The sequence below is a fragment of the Lepisma saccharinum genome, chromosome 1, assembly GCF_977018435.1.
Source record: "Lepisma saccharinum chromosome 1, izLepSacc3.1, whole genome shotgun sequence".
Classification (NCBI taxonomy): domain Eukaryota; kingdom Metazoa; phylum Arthropoda; class Insecta; order Zygentoma; family Lepismatidae; genus Lepisma; species Lepisma saccharinum.
The window spans coordinates 144,278,958-144,297,510 of NC_139229.1; the positions used below are offsets into that span (position 1 = coordinate 144,278,958).

At 41.0% G+C, this 18,553-nt stretch overlaps 1 protein-coding gene across 1 annotated transcript in view; it reads right to left on the minus strand.

The window, feature by feature from the left end:
- LOC145986389 (uncharacterized) overlaps window positions 1–18,165 on the minus strand; it is a 39,874-nt gene extending 21,709 nt beyond the window's left edge. The window contains exon 1 of the mRNA XM_083120346.1: window positions 18,055–18,165. Within this exon, the coding sequence (XP_082976472.1) occupies window positions 18,055–18,165 (111 nt within the window). The remainder of the gene's footprint in view (window positions 1–18,054) is intronic.
- Window positions 18,166–18,553: the final 388 nt, after the last annotated feature.

The following is an 18,553-nucleotide window of genomic DNA, read 5'->3' on the forward strand; positions in this document are numbered from 1 at the left end:
GACACCTGTTCTTCATAGAATTAATCAGTTTCCGATATGTTTCATATTTTATTGCACTCGGCTTGCACAACAGTTTTCAACTCTTGTTTGGACTTGAAGCCTGCTTTATGGATTCGCCTCTTCAAAATTGCCCATAAATGGTCAATGGGATTTTTAAGTCTGGACTTTGAGCTGGTGTTTGTAGTAGTTTGGGCACATTTCATATTAGCCAATTCATGTTAACTCGCACCTTATGCTTACTGTCATTGTCTTGTTGGAATCTGTAGATAGGCGGCATGTCCATGTTTTGGGCACTCTGCTTTACATTGTTCTTCAGTATGTCCAAATAGACACATGCATCCATGATACCATCAATAAACTGGAGGGTACCAACACCTTTGGACGACATACAGCCACAAATCATTAATGACCCACCGCCGTGTTGTTACTAGCCTGGCCACCCACACTTTACCTCCGCACTCGAGGTTCTGTGCACTTCGTACTCGGCTCTGATTTGTCTAGGGGTATCTTTCTTTGTACGACAATGCACGTGGGTTGCTACAAGTCAACATAATTATATAATTAACTACAAGAGACAACGGATAACCTTTGCGAAACCTTTATGATCAGGGGGATAAATTACCTTGTCCAGCATGTATGAAATTAAAAACTGAAATTTTGGATAATTTCTATAGTTTAATTAACGTAAAATTTAAAGTATATACATGTCGTTTCCGAACGTTATTTTCTCTAATTATTTATCGGGCCAAAACTCTAATTTTTGATGTTGGAATCTCTATTGATTGTACCTGGATGCTTTACATTTCATGAATTACATCTGAAGTACGCTTGTCACAAGGTAGACTCGCGTTACTCCAAGAAACGTCTTAACAGGCGCTAGGCCGCCCGACGTGTACATTTCTCAACCTCCACGGTGACAAGGCACTAGGCTGCCCGGCGCACCGTAATTACTTCAAAATAACATCCAGTACAAACTACCTTTTTACCTGTAAATCGGACACCAAGGCACTAGCTTGCCCGGCAATCCAATCTCTTACAGCATCCGTTTCGGGAGATCTGTCCTCCGGTCCTAGCTAACCGAAGCAAAAACAGCCTCTCCCTTCCAAGTCTCAGTTCCAACAGCCGACCTCCCCTACTCTCATCTGGGAGTTTATATACGTTTGGTCGGCGTCTGCTGCCAACCGCCCTTCTTTCAAAATTTTTAATCTTTAAGAGCTAAACTGCCCGCCTTTCTTTTGAACGTTCGAAACACGAAGCAAGAACAGAGAGCTACATGATATTTATACATGGAATAATACGAACCTAAAAATGCATAATAAATTGATTTACACTAATCACACATATATATGTTTATACACTTGATTACCCAATTAATTAACATATTAATAAATATTTCAATAAGAGAAAAAGAAAACACTGTTGCCCTGACTCGGGGGCAGGGTAACAGATCCCCCCTCCCCAGTGTTACAATTCAATCTGAAATTTAATTTTCAGTCTGTGTGAATTGTCTTAAAGTCACTGAGAAAAGTTAAGCACTGTATCTGAAAAAAAAAGAAAAAGTTCACTGAAAAAGTTATTTTCACTACACATCACAACCGTCTCTCTGAAAAGAAGAGTCTCGATTTCACTGCACTAAATATCCTATTTCCACACGGATTCTTCCCCAGGGAATCCTGGAAACCTCCTGGACATCTCGGTCATCTGGTCATCAGGACTGCTCCCAGGTGCAGACGGATTCAGCTCCTCCACCTTCCAACGAACATGTCCACCTCCCGCTCTAGGGTCGACTCAGCCTCCTCCTCGGTCCATCCGAAGAACTCCCGGCTCCTCAGTCCCCTAGTCCTTGAGTCTGGGACTTTTGCGGTACTCGGTTCGACTCCTGCCGAATTTCAGCTTCAAATGCTTTCAAAAGTTCTATCGTTCGATCACACGACCCGACTTTAAAATGGCTTTCCAATTTTTTCATCTATAAGGAAAATTTCCCTTCCTTTTCCGGGCATCGAACTGCCATCCTCAGCATTCTCTTAGCGATGAAAATCTCATGTCTTCATGTTCACAATTGTCACCACCCTTTATCGGCAAAAGGTTGACATAACATAAAATACAACAGTCCGTAATTTATAAATCTTACATTCACATGAAATACTTGTAAATTTACCAGAACTCAAATGTGTAGCGACAATAAATCAGGATCTTAATTAACTACTGTACAAATTAGAAGTCGGTCACTCGGCTTCCTTTCCATCATTTTTCACAGCCCTTCTACCCCCTCCCCTTGAGATGGATTCTCAGGGTAGAATTTAGGGACGAGTGCTTTCCCTCACACTTCTCAAATTTCTTCTCGGAATGACCTTCAGCTGGTCAACATTAGCCAGAACTCTCTTCCCCTCACCTTCCTTTTCCAAAACAACATTATTTGGAGTAGTGAAATTCAGAATTCTGTAGATCCCTTTGAATTTCGGGAAAAAGCACGCTGTTTGCTTGTTAAAAGCAGACGAAATCTTATGCTCTTGAAGCAGTACTCGATCTCCTACACGAAGATTAACCCTTCTTCTGCCCTTATTGTAGGCCTTTGACGCCTTTTGTCTCGTCTTTTCTTCTTTTTCTCTTGCAAATTCGAAAGCCGCGCCCATTCTTTCCTTTAACTGCATGACGTAATCCATCTGTCTCTCCGCCGTGACGTCCTCCCCGGTTCCATCTTCCCTCTGAAGCTCCATTTTCCGAGTGTCATGCGGTGTGTACAAATCACGTCCAAAGAACAAGAATGACGGCTTCAATCCAGTCATCGAATTCGTTGCATTATTGATAGCGAAACTTATCGCGTCCAAATTTTCAGCCCACGACGAGTGCTCTCTGCAGAACTTCCCAAGTGCTTGCTTGATTATCTTAATAGCTGCTTCTGATTTGTTTCCCTTCGGTCTATATGGCGTACTATAGACAGGCTTGCAATTCACAGAACGCAACGTCTGTGACTACAGTTTGCTTCGAAATACACTCTGGTTGTCACTGACAACGTATTTCGGGAAACCTGATTGAAAACAGTACTTCAAGAATGCTTGCGAGATCGTCCTCGCCGTTGTAGTTCTAAGCGGTGTCAAACTAATGTGCCTTGAGAACTCATCTTGAATGACTAAACAGTACTTGTATCTCCCCTTCGTACTTGTAGGCAGTGGTCCAAAAATGTCCAGAAACACTTTGTATCCAGGAGCAGTAGATTTCCTCGAGTTCATAAATCCCATCTTTCTGCTGTTGTAAGGATTATACTGAAGACAAGTGATACAACTTTTGCAATAGTTACTGATATCTTTGACTACTCCGTCCCAAGTATAATTCTCTAGGACCTTAAACAATGTCTTTCCATGTCCTAAGTGCGCAGATAATAAATCATCATGCGAAGATTTAAGTACTTCACTCTTCAACTTCTCTGGTACCCACAGCTTCAATCTGGAGCTAAACGGTGGATAAAGTCCAGTGTTTTCGTCAACGAAACGGTAAAGCAGTCCATCATCGTCGAGACAGGAATGTTGGAGATAAAAGTCAAATTTTCTCTTCTCTCGAGAATCCTTTATTTCAACTTCTTCTCCATTTAAACATCCAATTAATTTCGACAAGTAAGGATCACTCTGTTGTCCTCTTTTCCACATTTCTTTATCGTTAAGATCTACGGGCGGCGAAGTTTCTTTCTGTCCGTCCGTCTGTCTTCCATTTACAGTGTTGCCAGCTGCATCTGTAAACATCGCTTCTGTTTTCCTTTTCTGCTTCCGGTCGAATTTCTTCTTTTGCTCAGAAAGTGGCCTAGGTTTCGCTCGGAACGGCTTCTCGTTATTCACATCCAAACGAACCTCGTAATCCTTTGCTAATCCCGGATTATCTTGAAAAACATCAATATGCCTTCTCAGTATGGCAATCAATTTCGGCTTGTTTTCCTCTGAGATATCGGTACCCTCCATCAGCATGGCAATCCTTCTCTCTTCGTCAACCCCCTCCCCTTTGATGTCGCTGCTACGTGTCTCCGCTCCGCAAGCAGAAACGTTCTCTCGGACTGCTTCGACTCCATCCGCGGTCGAACCCAGTCCCCTTGAACCAACAGCATCAACGCTGTCACGTGTCGGCGGCGAATCAAAAGGCACGATTTTCGAAAGATCAGGCTCAATTGCCCACCCGTTACGATGAATCATGGGTACAAGTCCCAGCTTAGCCATTAATGTCCTTCCCATTAGCATTTCATGATTAGCATTAGATAACACAAATATCTGATCCCGAGCCTTGTGTCCGTGAAACTTAATATTCACGTAAGCGCTCCCCAAAGATTCCACATTTCCTTCCGCAAGTATTACTTTCGTTTTGCAACCCTTCAATTTCACTCCATTTGTCTTCATTTTCTCGAAAACCTCCAAAGACACAAAGTTATTGGACGACGCCGTATCAATACATGCGTGTACTTCTACATTAGCCACGTTGCATGAAACGATAGGTTCCCTTACGTCTTTTACATTTACATTGTGAGGTGAAAAATTTTCCTTCCGCGTAAAATTTGCAGTTTCCACGCCACGAACTTGACAAATTCGTGGCGACTCTACGAGTTTTTTGTTATTACGTCCTTCCCACGTTCATTAATCTTGTTTTCCCTACGGTGATTTGAAGCTCTGCAACCTTTCTGTCCACAAGTGTAGCATAATTTACTTCTCTGGCAATCTTCTTTCGAAAAGCGGTTCTGTTTGTTTTCATCCCTCACCGCAAGCCGCGAGGGTGGAGGGCGTGAAACCACATGTTCAGCCCTCAAGCGCTCGACTTTCGGGCGGTCAAAACCAATGCTCACAGGGTCCAAGAAAATATCAGATTTCTTTCTCCCCCTCTTCTCTTCGCATTCCTGGTTAAATGACTTTCTTAGCGACAAGCTGCGAATTTCGTCTTCCGAAACGAAAGATTTGAATCTCTGCCTTTCCAAAAACTCCGCTTGTAGTTCGAGGGCGTACTCGCTCAATTCTCTCATAGAAGTGAATGTCTTGTTGTACAAATAATCCCTAAATACCGGATTGCAGTGCGATTTCACAAAGTCAATTCTCTCCTGCGCAGAAGCCGAATTCCTTATCCTACTAAAATGCCTGTCAACTTTGCGAACGTATTCCGCAAATCCCTCGTTAGCAAGTTGAAACCTTTGCGACAAAAATAACTCTGCTTCTCTCTGATAATCCAATCCATGAAAAGTCTGCAAGAATTTATGCCTGAAATGTGAAAAATCACCGAACGGTTCCGTGAACAAAAACCATTCCCTCGCTTCATTTCGCAACGAAAGAGGAATAAACTGCTTCAGAAGATCATCTTCAGAAATTTTCAGCGTTCTCGCGTAATCTTGAATCCTATCCAGATACGAAAAAGCATCTTCCTTCCCTACATTTCCCTCAAATGTCGGAAGCGGCAAACGAATTTCCTCCATTGTCACTCTTGGAACGCACCTTTGTTCCTCAACAACAGAAAGTTCTAACGCGGTCGGGCTGGACCTACTCGAGTTACCAAGCGACATTCTTGTAACTTCCCCTTTTCTGTTTCGCAAGATCATCGGTTCGATCCTCGTCCGTTTCTCTCCTTAACTTTCAAATCAAAAATCTCGTTCAATATCCTGCGACAAGACCTCAAATAACTAAGTTCCATCGCGGACAGAGCCCCCAAATAAATAAGTTCAATCCCGGACAGAGCCCACAAATAAATATGTTACTAGCCTGGCCACCCACACTTTACCTCCGCACTCGAGGTTCTGTGCACTTCGTACTCGGCTCTGATTTGTCTAGGGGTATCTTTCTTTGTACGACAATGCACGTGGGTTGCTACAAGTCAACATAATTATATAATTAACTACAAGAGACAACGGATAACCTTTGCGAAACCTTTATGATCAGGGGGATAAATTACCTTGTCCAGCATGTATGAAATTAAAAACTGAAATTTTGGATAATTTCTATAGTTTAATTAACGTAAAATTTAAAGTATATACATGTCGTTTCCGAACGTTATTTTCTCTAATTATTTATCGGGCCAAAACTCTAATTTTTGATGTTGGAATCTCTATTGATTGTACCTGGATGCTTTACATTTCATGAATTACATCTGAAGTACGCTTGTCACAAGGTAGACTCGCGTTACTCCAAGAAACGTCTTAACAGGCGCTAGGCCGCCCGACGTGTACATTTCTCAACCTCCACGGTGACAAGGCACTAGGCTGCCCGGCGCACCGTAATTACTTCAAAATAACATCCAGTACAAACTACCTTTTTACCTGTAAATCGGACACCAAGGCACTAGCTTGCCCGGCAATCCAATCTCTTACAGCATCCGTTTCGGGAGATCTGTCCTCCGGTCCTAGCTAACCGAAGCAAAAACAGCCTCTCCCTTCCAAGTCTCAGTTCCAACAGCCGACCTCCCCTACTCTCATCTGGGAGTTTATATACGTTTGGTCGGCGTCTGCTGCCAACCGCCCTTCTTTCAAAATTTTTAATCTTTAAGAGCTAAACTGCCCGCCTTTCTTTTGAACGTTCGAAACACGAAGCAAGAACAGAGAGCTACATGATATTTATACATGGAATAATACGAACCTAAAAATGCATAATAAATTGATTTACACTAATCACACATATATATGTTTATACACTTGATTACCCAATTAATTAACATATTAATAAATATTTCAATAAGAGAAAAAGAAAACACTGTTGCCCTGACTCGGGGGCAGGGTAACAGATCCCCCCTCCCCAGTGTTACAATTCAATCTGAAATTTAATTTTCAGTCTGTGTGAATTGTCTTAAAGTCACTGAGAAAAGTTAAGCACTGTATCTGAAAAAAAAAGAAAAAGTTCACTGAAAAAGTTATTTTCACTACACATCACAACCGTCTCTCTGAAAAGAAGAGTCTCGATTTCACTGCACTAAATATCCTATTTCCACACGGATTCTTCCCCAGGGAATCCTGGAAACCTCCTGGACATCTCGGTCATCTGGTCATCAGGACTGCTCCCAGGTGCAGACGGATTCAGCTCCTCCACCTTCCAACGAACATGTCCACCTCCCGCTCTAGGGTCGACTCAGCCTCCTCCTCGGTCCATCCGAAGAACTCCCGGCTCCTCAGTCCCCTAGTCCTTGAGTCTGGGACTTTTGCGGTACTCGGTTCGACTCCTGCCGAATTTCAGCTTCAAATGCTTTCAAAAGTTCTATCGTTCGATCACACGACCCGACTTTAAAATGGCTTTCCAATTTTTTCATCTATAAGGAAAATTTCCCTTCCTTTTCCGGGCATCGAACTGCCATCCTCAGCATTCTCTTAGCGATGAAAATCTCATGTCTTCATGTTCACAATTGTCACCACCCTTTATCGGCAAAAGGTTGACATAACATAAAATACAACAGTCCGTAATTTATAAATCTTACATTCACATGAAATACTTGTAAATTTACCAGAACTCAAATGTGTAGCGACAATAAATCAGGATCTTAATTAACTACTGTACAAATTAGAAGTCGGTCACTCGGCTTCCTTTCCATCATTTTTCACAGCCCTTCTACCCCCTCCCCTTGAGATGGATTCTCAGGGTAGAATTTAGGGACGAGTGCTTTCCCTCACACTTCTCAAATTTCTTCTCGGAATGACCTTCAGCTGGTCAACATTAGCCAGAACTCTCTTCCCCTCACCTTCCTTTTCCAAAACAACATTATTTGGAGTAGTGAAATTCAGAATTCTGTAGATCCCTTTGAATTTCGGGAAAAAGCACGCTGTTTGCTTGTTAAAAGCAGACGAAATCTTATGCTCTTGAAGCAGTACTCGATCTCCTACACGAAGATTAACCCTTCTTCTGCCCTTATTGTAGGCCTTTGACGCCTTTTGTCTCGTCTTTTCTTCTTTTTCTCTTGCAAATTCGAAAGCCGCGCCCATTCTTTCCTTTAACTGCATGACGTAATCCATCTGTCTCTCCGCCGTGACGTCCTCCCCGGTTCCATCTTCCCTCTGAAGCTCCATTTTCCGAGTGTCATGCGGTGTGTACAAATCACGTCCAAAGAACAAGAATGACGGCTTCAATCCAGTCATCGAATTCGTTGCATTATTGATAGCGAAACTTATCGCGTCCAAATTTTCAGCCCACGACGAGTGCTCTCTGCAGAACTTCCCAAGTGCTTGCTTGATTATCTTAATAGCTGCTTCTGATTTGTTTCCCTTCGGTCTATATGGCGTACTATAGACAGGCTTGCAATTCACAGAACGCAACGTCTGTGACTACAGTTTGCTTCGAAATACACTCTGGTTGTCACTGACAACGTATTTCGGGAAACCTGATTGAAAACAGTACTTCAAGAATGCTTGCGAGATCGTCCTCGCCGTTGTAGTTCTAAGCGGTGTCAAACTAATGTGCCTTGAGAACTCATCTTGAATGACTAAACAGTACTTGTATCTCCCCTTCGTACTTGTAGGCAGTGGTCCAAAAATGTCCAGAAACACTTTGTATCCAGGAGCAGTAGATTTCCTCGAGTTCATAAATCCCATCTTTCTGCTGTTGTAAGGATTATACTGAAGACAAGTGATACAACTTTTGCAATAGTTACTGATATCTTTGACTACTCCGTCCCAAGTATAATTCTCTAGGACCTTAAACAATGTCTTTCCATGTCCTAAGTGCGCAGATAATAAATCATCATGCGAAGATTTAAGTACTTCACTCTTCAACTTCTCTGGTACCCACAGCTTCAATCTGGAGCTAAACGGTGGATAAAGTCCAGTGTTTTCGTCAACGAAACGGTAAAGCAGTCCATCATCGTCGAGACAGGAATGTTGGAGATAAAAGTCAAATTTTCTCTTCTCTCGAGAATCCTTTATTTCAACTTCTTCTCCATTTAAACATCCAATTAATTTCGACAAGTAAGGATCACTCTGTTGTCCTCTTTTCCACATTTCTTTATCGTTAAGATCTACGGGCGGCGAAGTTTCTTTCTGTCCGTCCGTCTGTCTTCCATTTACAGTGTTGCCAGCTGCATCTGTAAACATCGCTTCTGTTTTCCTTTTCTGCTTCCGGTCGAATTTCTTCTTTTGCTCAGAAAGTGGCCTAGGTTTCGCTCGGAACGGCTTCTCGTTATTCACATCCAAACGAACCTCGTAATCCTTTGCTAATCCCGGATTATCTTGAAAAACATCAATGTGCCTTCTCAGTATGGCAATCAATTTCGGCTTGTTTTCCTCTGAGATATCGGTACCCTCCATCAGCATGGCAATCCTTCTCTCTTCGTCAATCCCCTCCCCTTTGATGTCGCTGCTACGTGTCTCCGCTCCGCAAGCAGAAACGTTCTCTCGGACTGCTTCGACTCCATCCGCGGTCGAACCCAGTCCCCTTGAACCAACAGCATCAACGCTGTCACGTGTCGGCGGCGAATCAAAAGGCACGATTTTCGAAAGATCAGGCTCAATTGCCCACCCGTTACGATGAATCATGGGTACAAGTCCCAGCTTAGCCATTAATGTCCTTCCCATTAGCATTTCATGATTAGCATTAGATAACACAAATATCTGATCCCGAGCCTTGTGTCCGTGAAACTTAATATTCACGTAAGCGCTCCCCAAAGATTCCACATTTCCTTCCGCAAGTATTACTTTCGTTTTGCAACCCTTCAATTTCACTCCATTTGTCTTCATTTTCTCGAAAACCTCCAAAGACACAAAGTTATTGGACGACGCCGTATCAATACATGCGTGTACTTCTACATTAGCCACGTTGCATGAAACGATAGGTTCCCTTACGTCTTTTACATTTACATTGTGAGGTGAAAAATTTTCCTTCCGCGTAAAATTTGCAGTTTCCACGCCACGAACTTGACAAATTCGTGGCGACTCTACGAGTTTTTTGTTATTACGTCCTTCCCACGTTCATTAATCTTGTTTTCCCTACGGTGATTTGAAGCTCTGCAACCTTTCTGTCCACAAGTGTAGCATAATTTATTTCTCTGGCAATCTTCTTTCGAAAAGCGGTTCTGTTTGTTTTCATCCCTCACCGCAAGCCGCGAGGGTGGAGGGCGTGAAACCACATGTTCAGCCCTCAAGCGCTCGACTTTCGGGCGGTCAAAACCAATGCTCACAGGGTCCAAGAAAATATCAGATTTCTTTCTCCCCCTCTTCTCTTCGCATTCCTGGTTAAATGACTTTCTTAGCGACAAGCTGCGAATTTCGTCTTCCGAAACGAAAGATTTGAATCTCTGCCTTTCCAAAAACTCTGCTTGTAGTTCGAGGGCGTACTCGCTCAATTCTCTCATAGAAGTGAATGTCTTGTTGTACAAATAATCCCTAAATACCGGATTGCAGTGCGATTTCACAAAGTCAATTCTCTCCTGCGCAGAAGCCGAATTCCTTATCCTACTAAAATGCCTGTCAACTTTGCGAACGTATTCCGCAAATCCCACGTTAGCAAGTTGAAACCTTTGCGACAAAAATAACTCTGCTTCTCTCTGATAATCCAATCCATGAAAAGTCTGCAAGAATTTATGCCTGAAATGTGAAAAATCACCGAACGGTTCCGTGAACAAAAACCATTCCCTCGCTTCATTTCGCAACGAAAGAGGAATAAACTGCTTCAGAAGATCATCTTCAGAAATTTTCAGCGTTCTCGCGTAATCTTGAATCCTATCCAGATACGAAAAAGCATCTTCCTTCCCTACATTTCCCTCAAATGTCGGAAGCGGCAAACGAATTTCCTCCATTGTCACTCTTGGAACGCACCTTTGTTCCTCAACAACAGAAAGTTCTAACGCGGTCGGGCTGGACCTACTCGAGTTACCAAGCGACATTCTTGTAACTTCCCCTTTTTGTTTCGCAAGATCATCGGTTCGATCCTCGTCCGTTTCTCTCCTTAACTTTCAAATCAAAAATCTCGTTCAATATCCTGCGACAAGACCTCAAATAACTAAGTTCCATCGCGGACAGAGCCCCCAAATAAATAAGTTCAATCCCGGACAGAGCCCACAAATAAATATGTTACTAGCCTGGCCACCCACACTTTACCTCCGCACTCGAGGTTCTGTGCACTTCGTACTCGGCTCTGATTTGTCTAGGGGTATCTTTCTTTGTACGACAATGCACGTGGGTTGCTACAAGTCAACATAATTATATAATTAACTACAAGAGACAACGGATAACCTTTGCGAAACCTTTATGATCAGGGGGATAAATTACCTTGTCCAGCATGTATGAAATTAAAAACTGAAATTTTGGATAATTTCTATAGTTTAATTAACGTAAAATTTAAAGTATATACATGTCGTTTCCGAACGTTATTTTCTCTAATTATTTATCGGGCCAAAACTCTAATTTTTGATGTTGGAATCTCTATTGATTGTACCTGGATGCTTTACATTTCATGAATTACATCTGAAGTACGCTTGTCACAAGGTAGACTCGCGTTACTCCAAGAAACGTCTTAACAGGCGCTAGGCCGCCCGACGTGTACATTTCTCAACCTCCACGGTGACAAGGCACTAGGCTGCCCGGCGCACCGTAATTACTTCAAAATAACATCCAGTACAAACTACCTTTTTACCTGTAAATCGGACACCAAGGCACTAGCTTGCCTGGCAATCCAATCTCTTACAGCATCCGTTTCGGGAGATCTGTCCTCCGGTCCTAGCTAACCGAAGCAAAAACAGCCTCTCCCTTCCAAGTCTCAGTTCCAACAGCCGACCTCCCCTACTCTCATCTGGGAGTTTATATACGTTTGGTCGGCGTCTGCTGCCAACCGCCCTTCTTTCAAAATTTTTAATCTTTAAGAGCTAAACTGCCCGCCTTTCTTTTGAACGTTCGAAACACGAAGCAAGAACAGAGAGCTACATGATATTTATACATGGAATAATACGAACCTAAAAATGCATAATAAATTGATTTACACTAATCACACATATATATGTTTATACACTTGATTACCCAATTAATTAACATATTAATAAATATTTCAATAAGAGAAAAAGAAAACACTGTTGCCCTGACTCGGGGGCAGGGTAACAGTGTTTAACTGTTGGAACTGTGTTAATGTGATCATTATCTTTATTTGATTTTCTCCAGACCCTATTTATCCCATCTGACCCGTACTACATTAATCTTGGATTCGTCTGACCATATGACACTATCCCAAAATTCCTGGGAGAGGAAAGAGAAGTTTACAGGATTCTTGTTGGGAAACCTGATGGTAAGAGACCTGTAGGATGGCCAAGACGAAGATGGAGGGACAACGTTGAGATAGACCTAAGGAAATCGGTAGGGATGGAAAAGAGTATATACATCTTGCTCAAGATAGGAACAGATGGAAGGCCTGTGTTGCTGCAGCCATGAACCTTCGGGTTTAAGAAGGCTAGAGAGTTAGTTAGTTAGTTTTAGTTTCAGATCGGAGGTAAATAATCTGTAGTTAATCTATTTCCCGATAATGGCTATGAAATAAAATATTTTAAAATCGTGGTTTTAAGATGAAAGTATCCAATCTTTCCCCAAGAGAGGTAAATAATCTGTAGTTCAGCCATTACCCGATGATTGCGCAGGAATTAAAATCTTACTTTTAAGATGAAGTATCCAAGAAAGGTAAGTAATGTGTAGTTCAGCCATTTCACGATTTTGGCGCTGGAATCAACTTTATTAAAATCATGCTTTTAAGTTGGAGGTATCCAATCTTTCACCAAGGAAGTTAAATAATCTGTAGTTCAACTATTTCCTGATGAGGACGCTACAATCAGGTACATTATAATCACGCTTTTATGATGGAGGCATCCAATCTTTTCCCAAGGGAGGTATATAATTGTAGTTCAGCCATTTCCCCACAATGGAACTAGAACAAATTAATTTTTGACCCACCCCTGGATCTCTGCTTTATTTGCAGCCGGAAAGTCGTTATTCGTAATCGTACATATCAGATTATGTTTAATGTGCAAGAATTTGTGTTTTAGTTCTTGTAATAGTTTTTTAAAAAAGTATTCAATACAGTTATGTGCCTAGGATTTTCAAAAAGGGGGTTGTGACCCCACCAATCCCTCATTGGGCACGCCACTTCTTTAATACTGCAGACAAGACCAGAGGCTGCTAAATCTTGTCTTGTGTCTTCTAGGTGGCATCACAACATACTGTAGCCTATTTGTTTCGTAGCAGCAGCTTGCGAATCAAATTGGTGAGGGGTTTTTCCCCCAAAACACCCAAGCATCCATTGCCAAAACGGTAAATTTTCATCTTTGCCATTTATAACAAATGTTCTGTTTCCATTAGCCAGTGTAGTTTCACGCGTTTCAACTGACTATTGCAAAACTGACTGTATGTATTATCAAGAATTATTCAACAATATTTTAAGTATTTGTTTCTATTGGCTGACAAAAGACATAGTAGCCTATATTTATAAAATGAGACAACTCCAAAGATATTTTTTTTAGAAAAAAATGGCTAATACAAGTTGAGAAAAAAAAATCAATCCTGCAATGGACCCCCTCACCCCAAAAGTAAAAGTTTAATTAGCACGCTTTGTAGCAGTACTTCTGTGCACAGCTTAATGAACAGGTAATTAACAAATGGGCGTATCCGCAACAAGACATAAAAGAAATCATCGCCACTGAGCTTTGTTAGAACTTCCAAATAAACCTACCTACAGAATAAAAATCGGAGATAGAAACTCGAAAATGGCAGAACCATTGTCTCTTAACAGAACTCGGTTCGGAACTTAATGTCGCGGAAATTTTAAATTGCCGTCCGAAAGAATCCTGACCTTTAATTGCTGGGAATCAATTCCCTTCGATTGGAATTTCTGTTCTTCCTTCCCTTTCCATTGAAATCTCGGCGACATCTTCCTCCCAGATAGATTCGCTCACCTGATAAGCCTACGCGAGAGACGAATGGACAGTCGCAGCAGCCATTAATCTCCCAGCCAATGAGACGAAAGTTATCGTCATATGAAGGAACCCATTTCCCTGATCCCTAGGAACACAAGGATAGTGCTTTAACCCTGCCGAAATAAATTTCTTCCGGGCCGACCGACCGTTACTGTTTGGTTTCGTTTTCCCCGAATGCGGTCCCGGGAAGTAACTGCTTTAGGGGAGACTTATTGACATGTGCGCGTGTGTCCTCTGGAACAAAACTGATGCAGCGTATGGAACTTGCTAGACAATCAAGCGGGTTTGTGACGTGCAAAAGAATCAATTTAATTGTTTTTCTTTTCGTGGCTCCATATCTTGAGAACTACGTTCTTGACTATTAATAAAATGGGAGGGTAATAAAAATTATTTAAATTCTGTTGGGTTAGTTTAGTACGTATATATGGTCAATGTCAGCCTGAAATAAGTTGGGGGGGGGTACAGATTTCTGAGTTAAATTTCAGGGGGCTAACTAATACCGGCTAAAATGTACTTACTTCATACTTTTAGGGTATAATTTTACCTCTTACATATTTTACAATCAGAACTCAACACAAATCAATGAGATATTGCATTTTGTTCCATCATATACAAAAGTACTTTTAGGCACGAATCTTTTATGTCAAATAAAATGCAATAATTATATTGTTTCCTTTCCTAAGCCATTATTGAGTGGAATAATATCAGTCTTACTATTCACGTGAAGAGTACAAAATACACCATACAAACTACTCATTACATTATCAACTCGCTGGATATACGTATAAATACTACACGTAACACTATTTCTATGTAAACAGTGTGACTAACTTGTTACTAAAATGAGAAAATGAGCCACAGCAAGAAACTACGATAAGATACGTCTGTTTATATGAGCAGCCACAACCTTTTTTAAACCCAAAGAGTTTGCAAGCTCTTCAAAGGACAGAACAGATAGAGCACTCAACCTCTCGTCACCAATTAGATTTCGGTTTGTTGCAAGCAACCTTTGAACATTTCAATAACACAAAGCTTATAAATTTTGTAAAATTATATTTTGAATGTTTCAATCATTGCAAGCAGCTGCTGAAGGTCTTTATTTTGGCTTCCATTCTGCCTCATAGTGTGCCATGACTAAACTGTCCAAATCACAACAGTAGGAAGCGTATAAAAATTGTAGCTTTCCATGCTTCAGAAAATTGGCACTAACTTAATAAAGTAGGCATCAAATAAGCGAAAACACCCTTGAATAGAAACTGTATTAATGTTACCATTTCCTCTTCCATGATGAAATATCTTACTTTTCTTGTTCAACGACTGGAATTCAGAACTTAGGGCTAAAAATGGGGAGGATGTCAGAATGTCACCTTAGGACGTGCCACTCTCAAGAAAGTAAAATATTTTCACTACAAATCCACCTCCACTACGAGACAAACATATTGACATAAAATCAAGGAATATATGTAGTTGCAACTCTTGCACTGGGCATTTTGGTTAGAGAAGTGACCTGCTGAAGATAATGTTGTTTTTTTTTCCAGAATATATTATGCTCTGAATATTGATCAGAATTGGATCAATAGTTTTATGAGATGTGCTTCAAAGATTGATTCTTCTGCACGGAATCAAATTTGGCCACTTTGACGGTACTGCAGATTTTTTTTTAACATCACAAATAATAATTAATTAGCATGTAGGCCTAGGCCTGCGAAGAATGAAATTGTCAAAGCGTGCTGATTTTTGCATCGTATGCAAGACTTTTTACTTGATTGGATTTGTATTAAGATCCACTATATTGTGGAAAGACTCAAGGGCTAAGGGCACAGAAGATAATTGGGACGAGACCTACAGCTTATAGTGGAATCCGAGCCACTTAATTATATGTGCCTCCACGGTGGATCAATCCCGGGACCTCTTAATTTCAAGGCAGCAGCAGTGATAGATAAGCAGGGCGGGGAGGTCCAATTTTAATATTTTCAATTCTTAACATGTAAGAATTAAGTTAGTTATTTTGTGTACTCTCTGATTTCTTAACGTCCTATTTCTCCCTCTTGAATATTTGCAACGATAATGATAGATATAACGATGAAAACAATGAGAGAACATCGATAACACTCATACCATTGTCGGTACTCGAATGAGAAACTAACAATCAGAAAAGAACATGAACGACTCTTTAGATGTTGAACGTTGTCCTACTTAAAAAACTTCATTTTACACACCTGTTAGATTTATTCAGAAATATAGCAATACGATTTATGGAGCCTAATAATGAACACGTTTATAGCTGCAAATGCCAACAATTAAGAACAATCTCACAGCCACTGAATACGTCGTCCACCTACGAGGCAGGTAACAGATTTCGTAACAAGTTTGGCACTCATGATTGGCCCATTACGTAGTATCAAATGATAGCCACTGCTATCCAGGCATATCTGCATCTACAACTTCCTCCCCCCCTTGATTTTAAACACATTCGAACTTTGCGATCTAACCGAACTAGAAAATATTGTACTTGCCTCAATGGAATTTTAATAATGGAAAATGTAAACTTAAACTTTTTTTAAGTTTTCGGTCTACCGTACTACAAAAATTTTGGGGGCTACATGGAGGCTGAGGCCGGTTTTGGGGACTTCAGTCCCCCCAGCCCCCCAGCAGCGCCGTCCCTGGTCAATGTACAGCAGGCATGTCAAGAAATTGATTACTACACGCATGTTCTGCGTCAACCTGTCGAACTTCTCAAATTGCAAGTAAAATTCGACAAGATGTAATGAAGTTTCTCAAGCAAGAGGGCAAGTTTCGACGTTTTTTTTTTTCTGCTCGCATGTTTCTGTTTATTTCTTGACTCTTGACTTGGCCGAGACCAAAGGCGTGCGCAGACCCTCTGATTAGGGAGGAAGGGGAGGCAAAAGCCTTGATGGAAGTTCAGTTGGGAAAGAGAAACCTCATTTTATCTCAGTTTTAGTGTCATTGGATTGATGGGTATATACGAATGCAGCAACATAGAGGCACCATAACGAATAAATAAATTGTCTCTGAAATATTCCCTTTGCGCTGCGACGCCAAGGATCCCGGGTTCGAATCTCGCTCGGGCTTGGTTGTTTTGTGAATGTTTATTTATCAATTTCATCATTTCATCACTCATCCCCATCTTCGTAAATTATCCAAGAGGCACAAAACACGAAGTAAAATAAACTAAATCAATCAATCTGAAATGTGCCGCACTCCTTTTCCTCCAAACAATTGTGTTGCAGCAAGAGTCTGAAGTACTTAGTAGTTATAACTTCTCTCTCTGGTAATTTACAATGCATTACAGAAAACAACAAAATTTTGAGCGAAGCAAGAAAATTTTTAGATCCAAATTTTTACAAACTGAAAACAATATTGATTTAATATGGCACAAAAAAATCATGGGGCATGGCATTCTCTTTTACAATTATTTTCATTTAGATCGTTCGGCGCCCAGGGCCAACTCCGGCCACTCCCTAGCTACGGCTCTGTACTTGACAAGACTGTAAGAAAGCAGAAATTGCCAGCGAAGCGAACAAGAAGATTTCACGAATCACTGATGTCAAGTTGGCGATTCTGGTTTCTTACGGCTACTATTGGAATATGCTGGTATAACGTTGAATAATAAAGTTAAAATATTCATATTAAAATATATGTATATTTAAATTTAGACCTTTTTCACTTCTTTGATAAACATGGAAATAATTTTTTGTTAAATTTAAAATCGTCAAGGAAAACTATTGATTTGTATTGTTATTTTCAGAGAGAAAACTTCGTGGCAAAGTAGATACATTATTCATATATTTTGTCACGTTTGTTAATAGGATACAAATACAACTCAAGAAGGACTCTTGAGCTTTTCCTTTAACATGTACAGATAAAATTCATCTAAACTAGTTGAAAGAAAATATTCAGTTTCACACAAATGTATGTAACGCAAGACAGAAACAAGGAATACAAATGGACGGACACTCCAAAATTGCCGACCGCAGACAACGAAGGAATTCGTTTGTGCAATTGCAATCACCCAATGGAAATGTTCTTGAGCAACTTCTTAGTAAACATAATAGCGCTAACACTGGTTCTAAACTACCCGTCTCCCCTCCCCTCTGTTTGTGTAACAAGATCTGTATTCTGGGCGACGGTATATTATCTTCCCCTTTCCCCTACCTCCTCCGTCCCCGATTCCAGCAATGTTTCCTGAAGGTTTTGCTGGTTACTCCAATCTATGTTGACCTCTCCATCCATCTCCCCCGACCTCCCCACCTCCTGAAATCCCATCGTTTCCCCCCTACTTCCTAGTTTTGGTCCAGTGAATGCGGGAGTCCAGATCCGGGATTGACCCGACCTATAAATCGGTTTAATAACTGGAGGCTCCTTGCCCATTTCCGCACTATAACCATGAACTTTAACAATTTTAGGATCAACGGAACGGGAAGAACATACTTAGAGGAACCAACCAATTCATAATTTATAGGATTGCTCCCCGAAACGTTTTATAAGGCTCCAGCATTAGGCCGATTTTCTTAAATCCCAGTCGATATCTATCATTTTCAATAAATTGCTTGGGAGTATATTTTTCGAGCCATTTCACTTTTGTCGAATATAAGAGCCATCTATAGGAATTACTCATGCCAGACTTCGCTCCGACAATGTTTCCCAGGACGGC